The following is a 21,853-nucleotide window of genomic DNA, read 5'->3' on the forward strand; positions in this document are numbered from 1 at the left end:
AGACCCACGCTAGGGAATACTATGTGTGCACTGAAGCTGAAAGCTAGATTGTGTCACTGGCGGTCTGGGGGGGAACTTCATGCAGAGCTAATCATCAATGGCTGGGTTTGTCTGTGGTCTGGGATCCAGGAGACCCAAAGTACGAAACATACTGCACATGAAATAGATAACTTTTATAGTTTTCTGTATATTAGAGAATCCCAATGATGCATGTCTATCAATAGCTCTCTTTCAATCGGTCAATTTCAGTACAACATACTATAGGGAGTCGCACTTTCACGGCTTCGGTTGAAGGATACACAATCATGCCTGACAAGGCCACCTTCCACAGGTGATAAGCATGAGGCTCGGATTTATTCCTTCAATTATTCCTTTCTTCATGTCGGTGTGAACCGGAACGATTCGCTCTAGTAAAACAAAACAATTGGAAAACTAGATTGCTTTATAGTGGTAGAGTGTGCTCAGCCCCTGGACGTTGTGTGCTGAATTTTGTACTTGTTTTCAAAAGCCTTTTAATCACAAACTATTACTTTTTCTTCAATTTGTTGGTGCAATGAGTAAAATGGCTAAGAAAACGACAAAGATGACGATGGCTACAAGCTGGGTTCGGGGTCGAGATCATGTCCCCAGTCATGTGACTATAACATTTCTCTGAAAGACGCTCATGATCTATGTATAGTTTGTCTTAGCTTGGAACACTCGCAGGAAGCCCTCCATCGAACCATTCGCGTGCGCATAGCCACGTACTGCGTGCAAACTCCTTGGAAAGATGTGTAGCGTTCTTGAGAAATCTTGGAATTACCTCGGCCCAGCCGAGGTGCAAGGAGGCAGAGTTGGATTGGTGGTCGGAGCAAAGGACTTGTCTAACTGGGCGTGGGGTATGTGGTGGCTGCCCGCTCCCAACCTGGTTCCTGTGCACCTTGGGGTATGGGAGGCTACTCGAAGAGATAGCTCCAACACTGCAGCAACACCTAGCAATAAAACATTTAAAACAACACACATAATCCAGATATTATTAAATGTTTTTATTAAGAAATATCAGAACGATGTTAGAAACTGGAATACAAATATATACATATAACGTATATAAACATATCAACATATAAGCATGTATAGACAGTATACGTACAGCAGTAGTTATATAGGATGAGACATGACTTGAATAAAGTATTTACAGTGTACTTGGAAAGTATTCAGACTCCTTGACTTTTTCCACATTTTGTTACGTTACAGTCTTATTCTAAAATGTATGATTTTATCCCCCCTCATCAGTCTACAAACAATACCCCATAATGACAAAGGAAAAACTGTTTTTTAATTTTTTTTACAAAATGTATAAAGAATAAAAATAGAAATATCACATTTACATACATATTCATCCCCTTTACTCAGTACTTTGTTGAAGCACCTTTGGCAATTACAGCCTTGAGTCTTCTTGGGTATGACGCTACAAACTTGGCACACCTGTATTTGGGGAGTTTCTTCCATACCTGTCTGCAGATCGTCTCAAACTCTTTCAAGTTGGATGGGGAGCGTTACTACACAGCTATTATCAGGTCTCTCCAGAAATGTTTGATCGGGTTCCAAGTCCGGGCTCTGGCTGGGTCACTCAAGGACATTCAGAGACTTGTCTTGAAGCCACTCCTGTGTTGTCTTGGCTGTGTGCTTCGGGTCGTTGTCCTGTTGGAACATGAACCTTCCCCCATTCTGAGGTCCTGAGCGCTCTGGAGCAGGTTTTTATCAAGAATCTCTCTGTACTTTGCTCCGTTCATCTTTGCCTCAATCCTGATTAGTCTCCCAGTCCCTGCTGCTGAAAAACATCCTCACAGCATGATGCTGCCACCATCATGATTCACCGTAGGGATGGTGCCAGATTTCCTCCAGACGTGACACTTGGCATTCGGGCCAAAGAGTTCAATCTTGGTTTCATCAGACCAGAGAATCTTGTTTCTCATGGTCTGAGAGTCTTTAGGTGTCGGGCTGTCATGTGCCTTTTACTGAGGAGTGGATTCAGTCTGGCCACTCTACCATAAAGGCCTGATTGGTGGAGTGCTGCAGAGATGGTTATCCTTCTGGAAGTTTCTCCCATCTCCACAGAGGAACTCTAGAGCTCTGTCAGAGTGACCATTGGGTTCTTGGTCACCTCCCTTACCAAGGCCCTTCTCCCCCGATTTCTCAGTTTGGCCAGGCGGCCAGCTCTAGGAAGAGTCTTGGTGGTTCCAAACTTCTTCCATTTAAGAATGATGGAGACTACTGTGTTCTTGGAGACCTTCAATGCCACAGAAATTGTTTGGTACCCTTCCCCAGATATGTGCTTTGACACAATCCTGCCTTGGAGCTCTACAGACAATTCCTTCGACCTCATTGCTTGGATTTTGCTCTGACATGCACTGTCAAATGTGGACCTTATACTGTTGGGTTCTGAGAATATGAAAATATACTTATTCATGTCACTAATGGAGTGCTGTTATTTAGAGGGTCTACACCAGAAGTTAATGGTTATAGGAGGGAGGTATATCATGTGTGCAATTAAGCTTGGAATGTGTTGAGTGCAGGGAAGCGATTACATGTGGCAGGCATTGATAAGGGGAGAGAGCCATGGATTAGTGATGGAGGGGGGTTGAGGTCAGGTCCGGTCACCTTCAGGGAGATATAAATGGTTATGGCCTGTATCACTAGTGTCTTGCCTAGCAGTAAAGAATTATGTTTCTACAGACATGTAGCAGACTCAAGCCTATGAGGAACGGTTAAATATCAGTGCTTGTGTGAAAATGGTTTTGTCTAATGCAGCTGTATTGATCCTCCGGGAATAATAAACTTGGTTAATCTTTCATAGTGTTCAGAGTTTTTTACTCTGAGAAGTAGAACCTAACAATAGACAAGTGTGTGCCTTTCCAAATCATGTGCAATCAATTGAATTTACCATAGGTGGAGACCAATCAAGTTATAGAAACATCTCAAGGATGATCAATGAAAACAGGATGCACCTGAACTCAATTTCAGTTCCTGACATTGAATCCGAGTAAACATTCCCTGCCATAGGTCAGTTAGGATCACCACTTTATTTTAAGAATGTGAAATGTCAGAATAATAGTGGAGAGAATGATTTAATCCAGCTTTTATTTCTTTCATCACATTCCCAGTGGGTCAGAAGTTTGTTTACATACAATCAATTAGTATTTGGTAGCATTGCCTTTCAATTGTTTAACTTGGTTCAAACATTTCAGGTAGCCTTACACAAGCTTCCCACAATAACTTGGGTGAATTTTGGCCCATTCCTCCTGACAGAGCTGGTGTAACTGAGTCAGGTTTGTAGGCCTCCTTGCTCGCACATGCTATTTCAGCTCTGCCCACACATTTTCTTAAGGATTGAGGTAAGGGCTTTATTATGATGGCCACTCCAATACCTTGACTTTGTTGTTCTTAAACCATTTTGTAACAACTTTGGAAGTATGCTTGGGTTCATTGTCCATTTGGAAGACCCATTTGTGACCAAGCTTTAACTTCCTGACTGATGTCTTGAGATGTTGCTTCAATATATTAACATACTTTTCCTGCCTCATGATGCCATCTATTTTGTGAAGCGCACCATTCCCTCCTGCAGCAAAGCACCCCCACAACATTATGCACCCCGTGCTTCATGGTTGGGATGGTGTTCTTAAGCTTGCAAGTCTCCCCCTTTTTCCTCCAAACATAACGATGGTCATTATGGCCAAACAATTCTATTTTTGGTTAATCAGACCAGAGGACATTTCTCCCAAAAGTACCATCTTTGTCTCCATGTGCAGTTGCAAACCGTAGTCTGGCTTTCTTTTACGGCAGTTTGGAGTGGTGGCTTCTTCCTTGCTGAGCGGCCTTTCAGTTTATGTCGATATAGGACTCGTTTTACTGTGGATATAGATACTTTTGTACCTGTTTCCTCCAGCATCTTCACAAGGTCCTTTGCTGTTGTTCTGAGATTGATTTGAAATTTTCACACCGAAGTACGTTCATCTCTAGGAGACAAAACACGTCTCCTTTCTGAGACTTATGATGGCTGCATGGTCCCATGGTGTTTATACTTGCGTACTATTGTTTGTACAGATGAACGTGGTACCTTCAGGCATTTTGGAAATTGCTCCCAAGGATGAACCAGACTTGTGGAGGTCTACAATTATTTTTCTGAGGTCTTGGCTGATTTCTTTTTATTTTCCCATGATGTCAAGCAAAGAGGCACTGCGTTTGAAGGTAGGCCTTGAAATACATCCAAAGGTACAACTCCAATTGACTCAAATTACAGTGGGGCAAAAAAGTATTTAGTCAGCCACCAATTGTGCAAAAAAAGATGAGAGAGGCCTGTACTTTTCATCATGGGTACACTTCAACTATGACAGACAAAATTAGAAAGAAAAATCCAGAAATTCACATTGTAGGATTTTTAATGAATTTATTTGCAAATTATGGTGGAAAATAAGTATTTGGTCAATAACAAAAGTTTATCTCAATACTTTGACCCTTTGTTGGCAATGACAGAGGTCAAACGTTTTCTGTAAGTCTTCACAAGGTTTTCACACACTGTTGCTGGTATTTTGGCCCATTCCTCCATGCAGATCTCCTCTAGAGCAGTGATGTTTTGGGGCTGTTGCTGGGCAACACGGACTTTCAACTCCCTCCAAAGATTTTCTATTGGATTGAGATCTGGAGACTGGCTAGGCCACTCCAGGACCTTGAAATGCTTCTTACGAAGCCACTCCTTCATTGCCCGGGCGGTGTGTTTGGGATCATTGTCATGCTGAAAGACCCAGCCACGTTTCATCTTCAATGCCCTTGCTGATGGAAGGAGGTTTTCACTCAAAATCTCACGATACATGGCCCCATTCATTCTTTCCTTTACACGGATCAGTCGTCCTGGTCCCTTTGCAGAAAAACAACCCCAAAGCATGATGTTTCCACCCCCATGCTTCACAGTAGGTATGGTATTCTTTGGATGCAACTCAGCATTCTTTGCCCTCCAAACACGACGAGTTGAGTTTTTACCAAAAAGTTATATTTTGGTTTCATCTGACCATATGACATTCTCCCAATCTTCTTCTGGATCATCCAAATGCTCTCTAGCAAACTTCAGACGGGCCTGGACATGTACTGGCTTAAGCAGGGGGACACGTCTGGCACTGCAGGATTTGAGTCCCTGGCGGCGTAGTGTGTTACTGATGGTAGGCTTTGTTACTTTGGTCCCAGCTCTCTGCAGGTCATTCACTAGGTCCCCCCGTGTGGTTCTGGGATTTTTGCTCACCGTTCTTGTGATCATTTTGACACCACGGGGTGAGATATTGCGTGGAGCCCCAGATCGAGGAAAATTATCAGTGGTCTTGTATGTCTTCCATTTCCTAATAATTGCTCCCACAGTTGATTTCTTCAAACCAAGCTGATTACCTATTGCAGATTCAGTCTTCCCAGCCTAGCGCAGGTCTACAATTTTGTTTCTGGTGTCCTTTGACAGCTCTTTGGTCTTGGCCATAGTGGAGTTTGACTGTTTGTATGACTGTTTGAGGTTGTGGACAGGTGTCTTTTATACTAATAAAAAGTTCAAACAGGTGCCATTAATACAGGTAACGAGTGGAGGACAGAGGAGCCTCTTAAAGAAGAAGTTACAGGTCTGTGAGAGCCAGAAATCTTGTTTGTTTGTAGGTGACCAAATACTTAGTTTCCAACATAATTTGCAAATAAATTCCTAAAAAATCCTACAATGTGATTTTCTGGATTTTTTTCCCTAATTTTGTCTGTCATGGCTGAAGTGTACCTATGATGAAAATTACAGGCCTCTCTCTCTTTTTAAGTGGGAGAACTTGCACAATTGGTGGCTGACTAAAGACTTTGACCAAAACGCTATAAATAGCCAAGAAACACTTTAGTAGACTTTCGGGTAAATTCGACCAACTTCTATGCTAAAAATGACTCTTTCAGCCCTTCACTCACAGTGCTCTCAGCCCCGTTGCTGCATGAGTGGTGGTATTACCTTGAGCAGCAACAACAGTGCCAGTGCTGAAAGATTAATCTGATGGGATTCATAGTTCTTTGTGCGATTAGCTACCAGCTATGAGACAAAACGTCAGAAATACCTTGAAAATAGCTACGGCAGCATTTATTTTTGCTACAAATCACAACTTGCACATGTGCTCATACTTGTCTGTTTCAGTTGCACACATCAATTTCTAGGCTCATTTGCGAGTAAAATGGCTGCACTGTAGAGACCTGTGTGTGTCCCATTTCCAGCTAGGTTACTAGGCGCTTTGTCACCTGTACCTACGACGGTCGGTGGGGTAACCAACATGATAAAGTTTTTTCTATGTGTCTATATTTAATGCGTGTGGTCCAGCCAGTTACCGGAACGCATCTTCCCACCTCAACCAAGTGAGGCTCGTTGTGACAACAGTACCCCCATGTGGCACTGTCACTGATCACTGGAGCCTGTGTACCCAGAGTGGGCTGGGCTTTAAGCAAACCATGGCACATAAACAGTTTTTTCAACCAAGTTCCACAGTGTTCACAGGTGTCAAACATGTTGTGTCTCTCGCATGTGAGTTCGATGAAAAGTGTCCCTTGTACAGGCTACAATTTGTTGTGCGTCCCGCACGCTTCTGCAGCATCATCACGTCGACTGTTCCCGAGGCCTCAGCTTCCGTTTTGAGATGAAAAATCCTCCCGTCTCCAGAAGCAGGCAAGTTGTTCCGAGTGGTTCCTATGTTGAAGATCTGGGATGGCTGGTACAGACTGTATTTCATGGTTACGAAAATGGATGGGACTTTGCATCCCATTCTAGACCTACGTGCCCTCAGCAAGCACCTCAGAGCCAAACTCAGAATGCTCACGAGCCCCCAGCTATTACAGCCGCTTCGGGTGTCCCTGTCAGGCCTATGGGCTATGGCCCATTGGTGGGGACCCTCTGCTATTGTCAGGGGGCAGGCAGCCTTGGTTCACAGAGATCATTTGCCTTTTTAGGTGGGGACCGGTGGCAACTCCTGTTGCATGGGGACTTGGTGTCCCAGGCGCACGGGCACGTTTGGCTTGTGAGGCTGAGTATTTGTTTCCTATGGGCCTGGCCCCTGAAAGAGCCAATCTGATGGCTAGAGGTGTTATTGCTACCATTCAGTCTGCAAGGGTGAGAGGGCTGTATGACTATAAGTGGCAAATGTTTTAGCTGTGGTACTAAGATAAAGCACTGGTTCCTTTTCAGAGCTCTGTGAGGAACATCCTTATGTTCCTACGGGAGCTTTTGAAGCATTCTCCACTTTAAAAGTGCACATAGCCGCTATGGGCTCATGTGGGAATTGACGGAACCTCACTGGGGGCTCAAAACCTGGTGGTGCGGTTCCTGAAAGGTTACGCAGTCTCGGACTGGTTTCTAAACCTACTGCGCTCGCATGGGACTTGGCGCTGGTTTTGGAGGCACTCTGGAGTCTGTGGATCTGAAGATCCTCTTCTACAAAACCTCCCTGCTCATGGCTTTGGACTTGGCTAAATGTGTTAGGGACCTCCACGCATTATCTGTACACCCTTCCTGTATGCCCCAGGCAACTCCAAGGTTACGTTACGTCCAAATGCAGCCTTCGCCCCAAAAGTCATGGCTATTTCCTACAGGTCGTTAGCTTTTGAACTATTTTCCTTTTCGCCTCCTTCTGAAAAACAACAGAGGTTCCATATCCAGTGTCCAGTGCCAGCTTTACGCACATACATTGAAAGGACCCGGGATATCCGGTTATCTGAGCAGCTTTTTGTCTGTTTTGCTAATCCACCTCGCAGCAAGGCGCTCTCTAAGCAGCGTCTCTCCCTAGCGGTGTACGTGCCCACTGCACCAGGGGTCTGGCAGCATCTAGGGCATTGTTTAAAGGGTTAACTACAGGAGATATTTGTGCTGCAGCAAGTTGGGCTTCACCATACACTTTTGTGAGGTTTTATCACTTGGATGTCACTTCTCCCCGTGTAGCCCACAGCGTGCTTATTATGGCTGGGACCGGGGAAAGTCACTGTGCGTAATACCCAGACTGTCACATCTGGCGGGGTCACATCTGGGTGGTCTGCCATGGGCTGTTTCATTTAGTATCTTTTGGGGTCGGCTCGGGGTGTGATTATATTTCTCCATAGTATGTTGTACTGAAGTTGACCAACTGAAAGGGAACGTAATATTATGACTATAACTATTGTTCCCTGAAGGAGGGAAACGAGTTGCAACACCTGTGTGCCCCCCCCCATTTCTGGGCTCGATGAAGAGCGGTATTAAATTGAAGGAATGAATCCGAACCTAACGTGTATCACCTGTGGACAGCGGGACTTCCAACGAGGCGTTTATTTCACTGGCCTTGTCAGGCGTGATTGTACACTGAGTATACAAAACATTAAGAACACCTGCTCTTTCCATGACATAAACTGACCGGGTGATTCCAGATGAAAGCTATGATCCGTTATTGATGTCACTTGTTAAATCCACTTTTGAATTGTGCTTTTGAATGGGGTATGGTTGTAGGTGCCAGGCGCACTGGTTTGTGTCAAGAACTGTAACGCTGCTGGATTTTTCATGTTCAACAGTTTCCCGTGTCAATCAAGAATGGTCCACCACCCAAAGGAAATCCAGCAAACATGACACCACTGTGGGAAGCATTGGAGTCAACATGAGCCAGCATCTCTGTAGAACGCTTTCGACACCTTGTAGAGTCCATGCCCCGAAGAATTGAGGCTATTCTATAGGGACAGCCAACTCCGGTCCTTGAGAATCACATTCGTTCAGTCAGAAGCATTTTGAGTTACGATAGCAGTTGAAATCTGAGCATTTTGACTAAGTCTGCGTGGAACAAAAACAGACTTGTTATTGTGCATAGAATTAGAATGACTAGAACATACATTTCCGTTCAAGGTTAGTAGCAGTGTTGCGGAGTAGTTCAACTAGTAATTTAACTAATTCAATTAGTAATGAAATAAGTAATTTATCCCATGTGGCTCAGTTGGTATAGTATGGTGCTTGCTATGCCAGGATTGTGGGTTCTATTCCCACGGGGAACCAGTACAAAAAATATGAAAATGTACACTCTGGATAAGACCATCTGCTAAATGACTAAAAGGTAAACTACATTTTGCAGTAGCTTGGTGGTAGTTGAACTATTAAAAAATATATATATAATACGCAACATGCAACAATTTCAAAGGTTTACTGAGTTACCGTTCATATAAGATAATCAGTCAATTGAAACAAATTCATTAGGCTATAATCTATAGATTTCCCATGACTGGGAATACAAATAAATATGCATCTGTTGGTCACAGATACCTTTTTTTTTTTTAAGTAGGGGCGTGAATCAGAATACCAGTCAGTATTTGGTTTGACCACCATTTGCCTCACACCGCGCGACACATCTCCTTCGCATAGAGTTGATCAGGCTGTTGATTGTGGCCTGTGGAATGTTGTCCCACTCCTCTTCAACGGCTGTCTGAAGTTGCTGGATATTGGCGGGAACTGGAACACACTTTCATACACATCGATCCAGAGCATCCTAAACATGCTCAATGGGTGACATGTCTGGTGAGAATGCAGGCCATGGAAGAACTGGGACATTTTCAGCTTCCAGGAATTATGTACAGATCCTTGCAACATGATCCGTGCATTATCATGCTGGAAACATGAGGTGATGGCGGCGGATGAATGGCACGACAATGGGCCTCAGGATCTCGTCACGGTATCAAATTGCCATCGATAAAATGCAAATGTGTTCATTGTCCGTAGCTTATGCCTGCCCATACCTTAACCCCAACACCACCATGAGGCACTGTGTTCACAACGTTGACATCAGCAAACCGCTTGCCCACACGACACTAGCATGAGCACGCAGATGAACTTCCCTGAGACGGTTTCTGACAGTTTTTGCAGAAATTATTTGATCGTGCAAACCCACAGTTTCATCAGCTGTACGGGTGGCTGGTCTCAGACAATCCTGCAGGTGAAGAAGCCGGATGTGGAGGTTTGGCATGCTGCCAAATTCTCTAAAACAACGTTGGAGGCAGATTATGGTAGAGAAATTAACATTCAATTCTATGGAAACAGCTAGCGGACATTCCTGCAGTCAGTATGCCAATTGCACTCTCTCTCAAAACTTGATACATCTGTGGCATTGTGTTATGTGACAAAACTGCACATTTTAGAGTGGCCTTTTATTGTCCCCACACTCTTAGAAAAAAAGGTGCTATCTAGAAACTAAAATGGTTATTCGGCTAGGAAAACCCTTTGAATAACCCTCCAGGTAGAACACTTTTGGGTTCCACAGAGGGTTCTACATGTAACCCAAAAGGCTTCCACGTGGAACCAAAAAGGGTTCTCCCTGGAACTAAAAATAGTTATCCTATGAAGACAGCTAAGGAGTGCAGCACAATGTACACCTACCTACCTGTGTAATGATCATGCTGTTTAATCAGCTTCTCGATATGCCACACCTGTCAGGTGGATGGATAATAGGATAATAATAGTGTGTTTAATAGGCTAAATTACACATGATCTAAACATAGAGTATGAGCCCAAAGGGATCTGTTCTTGCAATTTGTAGTTTATGACATTTCAGATTTACATATGATCATTTTTCACAAAGTAGTTTGGATGTAGTGAACTACTTTTTCTAAGTAACTTTAGTAAGTATACTATATTTTTCTTAAGGGTAGCTTTAGGGTAGCTTAATTTCTTCTAGTGTGAAGTAATTGGTAGCTTGGTAAACTATATCTTCAGAGTAGCTTCCCCAACACTGGTGCATTGTGGAGGAGAAAAGCCGGATGCCAAGACGTTCCGGATGTCATATCCTCACATATCTTTGATTACAATCATAACACGAGTAACCTGCTTAATTGCTTGCACATAACTTTAAAAAGTCTGAAGTAAACAAGTGTTTTCCATCACCATGTGCCTCAAATCATACAGGATGCAGAATTGTCAGAGGCCCTAGAAACTCGTGACAGTTGACTCTTCTACTGGTTCAAAATGCGGAACATCACTGTACCAGAAACATGACAAAGTAGCAGAACTCTCATCGTTCTCATTGTTTAACTGAAAGTTGTATCAGCTTCATATCAATCAACGTTTGTAATGGTGCATGTATACATCATTGAGAATGTCTAACTTGAGATTGAAGAAACATGATTTAGTACCATGCCCTTGCATCTAAGATGTTTATTACTTAAACCACACCATGGCCTAAAATCTTCTCTCTCTCCTGCCAAGTCAACTTATTAGAAATTACAGGTCTACAATGGCAGACATATTGATTGTACCATTGAGCGCACTTAATTGCCTTGGTCTGAGGGGCTTCTCCCATTTTAGTCATTCTATTTCTATGAGAGTGTGACCCTTTAGGACAGGTTATGTTTGTTCAGGAGAGGGGCCCTCAGAGAGGGCTAACATGTATCACTCACAGCCAGGTCCACCCATTGACTTGAATTTGAATGTCCATTCTAGTCATTCTATTTCTATGGGAGTAAGATGTATTACTCACAGGTAGCCAGCAGGAGACAACGTGACTGGGAGCTCAGAGTGAATCGTAGTGCAGTAACTGGTAGAGAGGACAGAATGCTGCTGCTGTCCCTTAGTGTCTGTAAAAAATTCCCATTGTCCATACTGTAGAGCTGAAAAAGACAGATGTAGTTAAATTAATTCAGACGTCCCAAGGACAGATCTATAAGGACGGATCTATAATTTATCATTCTCCTACACGTCAATTGGTCGGCCACATATCAACGGGGTTGTGTTCATTAGGAAGGAAAAGGAAAATTATATTGTGGGGAGATACTATCTGCATTTGTCCAATAAGAAACATTTGTTTTCCTTGTCTGGTGCAAAACGTTTTGCTACAGTGTGCCTTAATGAACATAAATCCAGAAAAGGTGTTCAAGTCCAATACCTTGATTGCTCCGTCACTCAGACCAACAGCCAACAGAGTCCCTTCATTGTTGAACTGGCACGTCATCACCTCACTCTCACACTCCCTGAGACATGGACAGAGAGATGGAGGTGGAGAAGGCCTTCACACCTCTGGATATTTGTCAACTGTCAGTGCATATTGTGAAATTTTAGATGTAGACACACACACACACTTACACACAGAGTATTTTGTCATTTGTACAGTGCATTCAGAAAGTATTCAGAGCACTTTACTTTTTCCACATTTTGTCACATTACAGCCTTATTCTAAAATGGATTCAATAGTTTTCCCCCCTCATCAATCTACACACAATAATGACAAAGCAAAAACAGGTTTTTAGTATTTTTTGCAAATGTGTATTCAAAATAAAAACGTACAACATCACATTTACATAAGTATTCAGACCCTTTACTCATTACATTGTTGAAGTCCCTTTGGCAGCGATTACAGCCTTGAGTCTTCTTGGGTATGACGCTAAAGTTTGGCACACTTGTATTTGGGGAGTTTCTCCCATTCTTCCCTGCAGATCATCTCAAGCTCTGTCAGGTTGGATGAGGAGCGTCGCTGCACAGCTATTTTCAGGTCTCTACAGAGATGTTCGATTGGGTTCAAGTACGGGCTCTGTCTGGGCCACTCAAGGACATTCAAACTTGTCCCAAAGCCACTCCTGCATTGTCTTGGCTGTGTGCTTAGGGTTGTTGTACTGTTGGAAGGTGAACCTTCGCCCAGGTTGAAGGTCCTGAGCGCTCTGGAGCAAATTTTCATGAAGGATCTCTCTGTACCTTGCTCCGTTCATTGTTTTGTATTTAATCCATTTTAGAATAAGGCTGTAACCTAACACAATGTGGTTTAAGTCAAGGGGTCTGAATACATTCCGAATGCACTGTATATGAAAGGCCTGAAAAAAATCACCATGTAATTTGTAACAAGATACTTCAGAAAATCTTTAAAATACTGGAAAACGTCTCTAAAATGATTTTTTTAATAGCGGTTCACAATTTCTTGGGCCCTAAAATCCCAAATGTAATGCATTGGTATCAGAAGTCTTATGGCACTATCGTGTGAGGCCACGAGGTGTTGGTGGAGGAGCTTGAAAGAAAGCACTTCCAGAGCAAGGATAATGGGGTGAATTAAGGTACAAAAGTAAAATCGAATTTTGTATTTTCTGTGTTTTAAAATACAAACTCATTTTTAGCAACAGTACTTTTTTTTGGATGGGTATCTCTGCGCACACACACACACACAGACACACAAGGCTTAACCTACTTACAACACAGAGTGAATGTGGAGCTCTCCTTTGGTTTTAGGCTGGGTGTGTGTAGTACTTATGTACGCCTCTTCTTTATAGACATCTCTCAATTCAGTGAGATCTGGACCAGTTGTGGCACTCTCTTTATGTGTGTCTGGTGCTCTGTCTAACTCTGCTTCACTCTCTGCTTCTTCACTGTCAGGGTCAGTCTCAGATCCAGGGTCTGTGCTGGGGTCTGAGTCAAAGTCACTCAGCATATAGCTATGACTGTGTTGTTTAGACTCTTCTTCACCATCACCATGAGCTTGGAAGACTCCTCTCCTGGAGGCTGCAGTGGCATTGTTAGACATCTGGATAGGAGAACATGAGATGTAATATAGATTTTCTTTATGAACTTTATAGATCAAAGGTATTTTAAAAGAAAAACTTAACACAACGGCAGCTATGTTGACACTGGCATGTTGATCTGAGTCTTGCTGTTGGAAAACCACTTTAGACTACAGTGACTGACTTTCGGCTGCCACAGATGCACCTCGCCAACTTATGTCTACAGTCAGCTTCGCTATCCTTACTGCTCGAACACACCATTGCGATGAGCGAGCAAGGGGCCAGGGTTCTGGTATTGAACATAGAGAAGTTAGATTTCAAAATTCCTAATAAGACACGTTGGTTATCACTTTGTGCAAACATCACTCACAGTCGAAGATATGAACCTTTTATATTCATCTAATGTCTGCCACGTTTTTGGATGATGTGATGATGTTGTTGCAGCTCACGCTGCTCCCTGTGCGCACTGAGTGCTAATGTGTGTGTGAAGTTGGGTGCTGTAAACCGGATGCAACTAGTCAAGACTAGTCATTCAACTGAGACTGCTCTTCTCTGCATCACGGAGGCGCTCCGCACTGCTAAAGCTAACTCTCTCTCCTCTGCTCTCATCCTTCTAGACCTATCGGCTGCCTTCGATACTGTGAACCATCAGATCCTCCTCTCCACCCTCTCCGAGTTGGGCATCTCCGGCGCGGCCCACGCTTGGATTGCGTCCTACCTGACAGGTCGCTCCTACCAGGTGGCGTGGCGAGAATCTGTCTCCTCACCACGCGCTCTCACCACTGGTGTCCCCCAGGGCTCTGTTCTAGGCCCTCTCCTATTCTCGCTATACACCAAGTCACTTGGCTCTGTCATAACCTCACATGGTCTCTCCTATCATTGCTATGCAGACGACACACAATTAATCTTCTCCTTTCCCCCTTCTGATGACCAGGTGGCGAATCGCATCTCTGCATGTCTGGCAGACATATCAGTGTGGATGACGGATCACCACCTCAAGCTGAACCTCGGCAAGACGGAGCTGCTCTTCCTCCCGGGGAAGGACTGCCCGTTCCATGATCTCGCCATCACGGTTGACAACTCCATTGTGTCCTCCTCCCAGAGCGCTAAGAACCTTGGCGTGATCCTGGACAACACCCTATCGTTCTCAACTAACATCAAGGCGGTGGCCCGTTCCTGTAGGTTCATGCTCTACAACATCCGCAGAGTACGACCCTGCCTCACACAGGAAGCGGCGCAGGTCCTAATCCAGGCACTTGTCATCTCCCGTCTGGATTACTGCAACTCGCTGTTGGCTGGGCTCCCTGCCTGTGCCATTAAACCCTACAACTCATCCAGAACGCCGCAGCCCGTCTGGTGTTCAACCTTCCCAAGTTCTCTCACGTCACCCCGCTCCTCCGCTCTCTCCACTGGCTTCCAGTTGAAGCTCGCATCCGCTACAAGACCATGGTGCTTGCCTACGGAGCTGTGAGGGGAACGGCACCTCAGTACCTCCAGGCTCTGATCAGGCCCTACACCCAAACAAGGGCACTGCGTTCATCCACCTCTGGCCTGCTCGCCTCCCTACCACTGAGGAAGTACAGTTCCCGCTCAGCCCAGTCAAAACTGTTCGCTGCTCTGGCCCCCAATGGTGGAACAAACTCCCTCACGACGCCAGGACAGCGGAGTCAATCACCACCTTCCGGAGACACCTGAAACCCCACCTCTTTAAGGAATACCTAGGATAGGATAAGTAATCCTTCTCACCCCCCTAAAAGATTTAGATGCACTATTGTAAAGTGGCTGTTCCACTGGATGTCATAAGGTGAATGCACCAATTTGTAAGTCGCTCTGGATAAGAGCGTCTGCTAAATGACTTAAATGTAAATGTAAATGCAACCTGGATATAGACGGTCCATGAATCGGCGGCGAGCGAAAGTGAGTAGATTAAAATAAATTTTAATTGTCACATGCGCCGAACACAACAGGTTACACCTTACAGTGAAATGCTTACTTACAAGCCCTTAACCAACAATGTTGTTTTAAGATGAATAAGTATTAAGAGAGTATTTAAAAAATAAACTGAAGTAAAAAAATCATAAAAAAATCAATAAATAAACATTCAAGGGCAACAATACAATTACAGTAACGACTCTATATACAGGGGGTACCAGTACAGAGTCAATGTGTGGGGGCACAGGTTAGTCGAGGTAATTGAGGTAATATGTACATGTAGGTAGAGGTAAAGTGACTATGTATAGATAATAAACAGAAAGTAGCAGCAGAGTAAAAATGGGAGGGGGGGGGTTCAATGGCTTGGAAGTAGAAGCTGTTAAGAAGCCTTTTGTACCTAGACTGCGCTCCGATACCACTTGCCGTGCGGTAGCAGAGAGAACAGTCTATGACTAGGGTGGCTGGAGTTTTTTACCATTTTTAGGGCCTTCCTGACACCGCCCAGTATAGAGGTCCTGGATGGCAGGAAGCTTGGCCACAATGATGTACTTGGCTGTACGCACTACCATCTGTAGTGTCTTGTGGTCGGAGGCCGAGCAGTTGCCATACCAGGTGGTGATGCAACCAGTCAGGAGGCTCTCAATGGTGCAGCTGTAGAACTTTTTGAGGATATGGGGACCCATGCCAAATCTTTTCAGTCTCCTGAGGGGAAATAGGTTTTGTCGTGCCCTCTTCACAACTGTCTTGGTGTGTTTGGACCATGATGGTTTGTTGGTGATGTGGACACCAAGGAACTTGAAGCTCTCAACCTGCTCCACTACAGCCCCGTCGATGAGAATGGGGGCATACCCGGCCCTCCTTTTCTGTAGTCCACGATCATCTCCTTTGTCTTGATCATGTTGAGGGAGAAGTTGTTACCCTGGCACCACACTGCCATGTCTCTGACCTCCTTCCTATAGGCTGTCTCATTGTTGTCGGTGATCAGGTCTACCACTGTTTTGTCGTCAGGAAAAAGGGAGGCGCAAAATGGGAAAAAAGGGAGGCGCATTTGGGCTAGTCGCATTAGAAGGGGTGGGAGATGAGGAAATGTTGGACAGGCAAGGAGGCATGGCTGAGTCAAATATGAATGCTGACTTAATAAAGTGTTGATTAAAGAGCTCAGCCATGTGCTCCTTGTCAGTAACAACCACATTATCAACATTAAGGGACTGTGAGGAGGGGGGTTTGTTCTCCAGGTTTTTAACCGTTTTCCAGAACTTCTTGAGGTTAGAGCATTTTGCCAAATGGAATTATTGAGGTGGAGTAACTCTGCCAGATCAAGGTCATACCAGGGGCTGTTTTTAATTCTCATTTTCTTTTGGGGGCTGGGTTTGTTAACAAAACTACTGAAATTATCAAAAAAGAAGGTCCAAGCTTCTTTGACAGAGGGGATCAAGCAGATTCTATACCAATCTACAGAGGCCAGGTCATGAAGGAAGCCACCCTTTGCCTTGATGACAGCTTTGCACACTCTTGGCATTCTCTCAACCAACTTTACCTGGAATGCTTTTTCAACAGTCTTGAAGGTGTTCCCACAAAAGCTGAGCACTTGTTGGCTGCCATTCCTTCACTCTGTGTCCAACTGATTGTGGAGACCAGGTCATCTGATGCAGCACTCCATCACTCTCCTTCTTGGTCAAATAACCTTTACACAGCATGGAGCTCCGTTGGGTCATTGTCAAATTGAAATGGTTGAACAACAAATGATAGTCCCACTAAGCGCAAACCAGATGGGATGGCATATTGCTGCAGAATGCTTTGGTAGCCATGCTGGTTACGTGTGCCTTGAATTGTAAATAAATCACTGACAGTGTTCACCAGAAAAGTACCTCCACACCATCACACCTCCTCCTTCATGCTTCACAATGGGAACCACACATGCGGAGATCCTCCTGCGTCTGCATCTCACAAAGACACAGCGGTTGGAACCAAAAATCTCTCATTTGGACTCATCAGACCAAAGGACAGAGGTTCATCGGTCTAATGTCCATTGCTTGTGTTTTTTGCCCCAAACAAGTCTCTTCTCCTTATTGGTACTCTTTACTAGTGGTTTCTTTGCAGCAATTCGACCATGAAGGCCTGATTCACACGGTCTCCTCAGAACAGTTGATGTTGAGATGTGTCTGTAACTTTAATGAGGGTGAAGCATTTATTTGGGCTGCAATTTCTAAGGCTGGTAACTCTAATGAACTTATCCTCTGCAGCAGAGATAACTCTGGGTCCATTCCTGTGGCGGTCCTCATAACAGCCAGTTTCATCATAACGCTTGATGGTTTTTGCGACTGCACTTGAAGAAACTTTCTAAGATCTTGAAATATTCCAGATTGACTGACCTTCATGTCTTAAAGTAATGATGGACTGTCGTTTCTCTTTGCTTATTTGAGCTGTTCTCGTCATAATATGGACTTGGTCTTTTACCAAATAGGGCTATCTTCTGTATACACCCCCCTTCCTTGTCACAACACAACTGATTGGCTTAAGAAGGAAAGAAATTCCACAAATGTACTTTTAACAAAGCACACCTGTTAATTGAAATGCATTCTAGGTGACTACCTCATGAAGCTGGTTACTACATGATTCCGTATGTGTTATTTAATAGTTTTGATGTCTTTCGCTATGATTCTACAATGTAGAAATAGTATAAATAAAGGAAATGCCTTGAATGAGTAGGTGTGTCCAGACTTTTGACTGGTACTGTATATAATTATTTTATATATTTTTTGGGGGGGGGGGAGTTCCCCTGTCCCATTTTGTATAATAAAGTGTAATGGATTTATACTATAATTCAGTTGGGGGCGGTAATGCAAAATATTGGATGCCAACTGCCGTTAACCATCACCGAAGAAGAATTGCTACTGTTGACTGGCGTAGAGTTCGGCTGCCTATTCCAACTTGCCTCTAGAAAAAGTATGGTGTGCACAAACAACCCGAAAAAACCCTTGCTATAAAACCAAAACGAACAAAAATGTTACAAAACGTTGTCATAATATGTAAACATACTGTTCAAAACTGTTTCAGCTGGGATGCATGTAGAGACCTTAAGTTAATTTAACAGCAAAAAATCTTGTTGTGAACAGCGTGCACATTTCTTCGTAGGCTAGTGCATAATTATAATGGGTTTTTGTGTGTGAGAGGGGTGTTGAAACTAAATTAGTAAAGACAAGATTGTGGCTAATAAAACTGAGCACAAAAATAAATGTTTTCAGGACCATGGAAAACTATGCGAGCCATTCCAGAGAAAAGAGCTAAACTAGTGGACTAGTTTGTAAGCCTACATTTTTTACATTAGCAGAAGCAGGCCTGCAAGCCAAGGGCGAGAAAATGCCATCTTCCTAATTTGATATTGTTCCCGTTCGCCAAGTCTAGAATTGTAAACTAATAGAAAATAATCATATATTTTAATATCTCTCCTCAACCCCCAATTTCATTGCATGAAAACATAGTTTGGAAAGCAAATGGCTATTGCTGTAAAGAGAAGACAATGAGGCTTCAGGGCTTCAGGCTTTTCGGTGTGGGAGAGTGTGAAATGTGGGGACCTGGTGTCCAAGTAGGCACATGTAAGACATTTAATTTGTTTAGTATAGTCGGTTTGTAATTCCACTCACTAGTTGTAACTGTATATTCTGTTTGTTTGTGGTGTTGGTCTTGGCTAGCTTAATGTTCCGGTTAAAATATACCAGTTATGCTATTTTGGATCACGCTGTTGTAGTCATGCAGCCTGTCATTTTTGTGTTTATACTTTTTCATTACGACAAAACGGCAAGTTTGATGTCTGCGACAATAGAATGTTCATGATGTCACTCTGACAACTGTATAGACATGTCGATAGACGTAGTATAAACCAGCCTTTAGTCTTGAAAACTTGTTTAGTAATATAAATACATAGCTAGCTACATAGCCGTCTGTGTATCAAAGATAATTGTGTAGTCTAGAGCGATTTTCTAGGTTAGCTAGCCAGCTATTGTCGTTCTTTTAACGCAACGTAACGTAATCAACACTGCTAGCTAGCCAGCTAGCCCCCGAATAGCAGCACTGTAGAAACTATTACACTCAACGGAACGACTTGTCAACAACGCAGCCACTGCCAGCTAGCCTACAAAGTCAACAACGCAGCCACTGCCAGCTAGCCTACTTCAGCAGTACTGTATCATTTTAATCATTTTAGTCAATAAGATTCTTGCTACGTAAGCTTAACTTTCTGAACATTCGAGACGTGTAGTACACTTGTCATTCCAATCTCCTTGCATTAGCGTAGCCTCTTCTGTAGCCTGTCAACTATGTGTCTGTCTATCCCTGTTCTCTCCTCTCTGCACAGACCATACAAACGCTCCACACCGCGTGGCCGCGGCCACCCTAATCTGGTGGTCCCAGCGCGCACGACCCACGTGGAGTTCCAGGTCTCTGGTAGCCTCTGGAACTGCCGATCTGCGGCCAACAAGGCAGAGTTCATCTCAGCCTATGCCTCCCTCCAGTCCCTCGACTTCTTGGCACTGACGGAAACATGGATCACCACAGATAACACTGCTACTCCTACTGCTCTCTCTTCATCCGCCCACGTGTTCTCGCACACCCCGAGAGCTTCTGGTCAGCGGGGTGGTGGCACCGGGATCCTCATCTCTCCCAAGTGGTCATTCTCTCTTTCTCCCCTTACCCATCTGTCTATCGCCTCCTTTGAATTTCATGCTGTCACAGTTACCAGCCCTTTCAAGCTTAACATCCTTATCATTTATCGCCCTCCAGGTCCCCTCGGTGAGTTCATCAATGAGCTTGATGCCTTGATAAGCTCCTTTCCTGAGGACGGCTCACCTCTCACAGTTCTGGGCGACTTTAACCTCCCCACGTCTACCTTTGACTCATTCCTCTCTGCCTCCTTCTTTCCACTCCTCTCCTCTTTTGACCTCACCCTCTCACCTTCCCCCTACTCACAAGGCAGGCAATACGCTCGACCTCATCTTTACTAGGTGCTGTTCTTCCACTAACCTCATTGCAACTCCCCTCCAAGTCTCCGACCACTACCTTGTATCCTTTTCCCTCTCGCTCTCATCCAACACTTCCCACACTGCCCCTACTCGGATGGTATCGCGCCGTCCCAACCTTCGCTCTCTCTCCCCCGCTACTCTCTCCTCTTCCATCCTATCATCTCTTCCCTCTGCTCAAACCTTCTCCAACCTATCTCCTGATTCTGCCTCCTCAACCCTCCTCTCCTGCCTTTCTGCATCCTTTGACTCTCTATGTCCCCTATCCTCCAGGCCGGCTCGGTCCTCCCTCCCGCTCCGTGGCTCGACGACTCATTGCGAGCTCACAGAACAAGGCTCCGGGCAGCCGGCGGAAATGGAGGAAAACTCGCCTCCCTGCGGACCTGGCATCCTTTCACTCCCTCCTCTCTACATTTTCCTCCTCTGTCTCTGCTGCTAAAGCCACTTTCTACCACTCTAAATTCCAAGCATCTGCCTCTAACCCTAGGAAGCTCTTTGCCACCTTCTCCTCCCTCCTGAATCCTCCTCCCCTCCCCCCTCCTCCCCTCTCTGCAGATGACTTCGTCAACCATTTTGAAAAGAAGGTCGACGACATCCGATCCTCGTTTGCTAAGTCAAACGACACCGCTGGTTCTGCTCACACTGCCCTACCCTGTGCTCTGACCTCTTTCTCCCTCTCTCTCCAGATGAAATCTTGCGTCTTGTGACGGCTGGCCGCCCAACAACCTGCCCGCTTGACCCTATCCCCTCCTCTCTTCTCCAGACCATTTCCGGAGACCTTCTTCCTTACCTCACCTCGCTCATCAACTCATCCCTGACCGCTGGCTACGTCCCTTCCGTCTTCAAGAGAGCGAGAGTTGCACCCCTTCTGAAAAAACCTACACTCGATCCCTCCGATGTCATCAATTACAGACCAGTATCCCTTCTTTCTTTTCTCTCCAAAACTCTTGAACGTGCCGTCCTTGGCCAGCTCTCCCGCTATCTCTCTCAGAATGACCTTCTTGATCCAAATCAGTCAGGTTTCAAGACTAGTCATTCAACTGAGACTGCTCTTCTCTGTATCACGGAGGCGCTCCGCACTGCTAAAGCTAACTCTCTCTCCTCTGCTCTCATCCTTCTAGACCTATCGGCTGCCTTCGATACTGTGAACCATCAGATCCTCCTCTCCACCCTCTCCGAGTTGGGCATCTCCGGCGCGGCCCACGCTTGGATTGCGTCCTACCTGACAGGTCGCTCCTACCAGGTGGCGTGGCGAGAATCTGTCTCCTCACCACGCGCTCTCACCACTGGTGTCCCCCAGGGCTCGGTTCTAGGCCCTCTCCTATTCTCGCTATACACCAAGTCACTTGGCTCTGTCATAACCTCACATGGTCTCTCCTATCATTGCTATGCAGACGACACAC

At 44.7% G+C, this 21,853-nt stretch overlaps 1 protein-coding gene across 2 annotated transcripts in view; it reads right to left on the reverse strand.

Moving 5' to 3' along the window:
• Nucleotides 1-21,853, reverse strand: part of LOC118364095 (U5 small nuclear ribonucleoprotein 40 kDa protein-like) — a 46,346-nt gene that overhangs the window by 5,340 nt on the left and 19,153 nt on the right. For both annotated transcript variants that reach the window (XM_035745335.1, XM_052486464.1), the window contains exons 2-4: nucleotides 13,198-13,526; nucleotides 11,907-11,991; nucleotides 11,502-11,631 (exon numbers count right to left, since the gene is read on the reverse strand). In XM_035745335.1, coding sequence (XP_035601228.1) covers nucleotides 11,502-11,631; nucleotides 11,907-11,991; nucleotides 13,198-13,526 — 544 coding nt within the window. The remainder of the gene's footprint in view (nucleotides 1-11,501; nucleotides 11,632-11,906; nucleotides 11,992-13,197; nucleotides 13,527-21,853) is intronic.

The sequence above is a fragment of the Oncorhynchus keta genome, chromosome 3 (genome assembly GCF_023373465.1).
Source record: "Oncorhynchus keta strain PuntledgeMale-10-30-2019 chromosome 3, Oket_V2, whole genome shotgun sequence".
Taxonomy (NCBI): domain Eukaryota; kingdom Metazoa; phylum Chordata; class Actinopteri; order Salmoniformes; family Salmonidae; genus Oncorhynchus; species Oncorhynchus keta.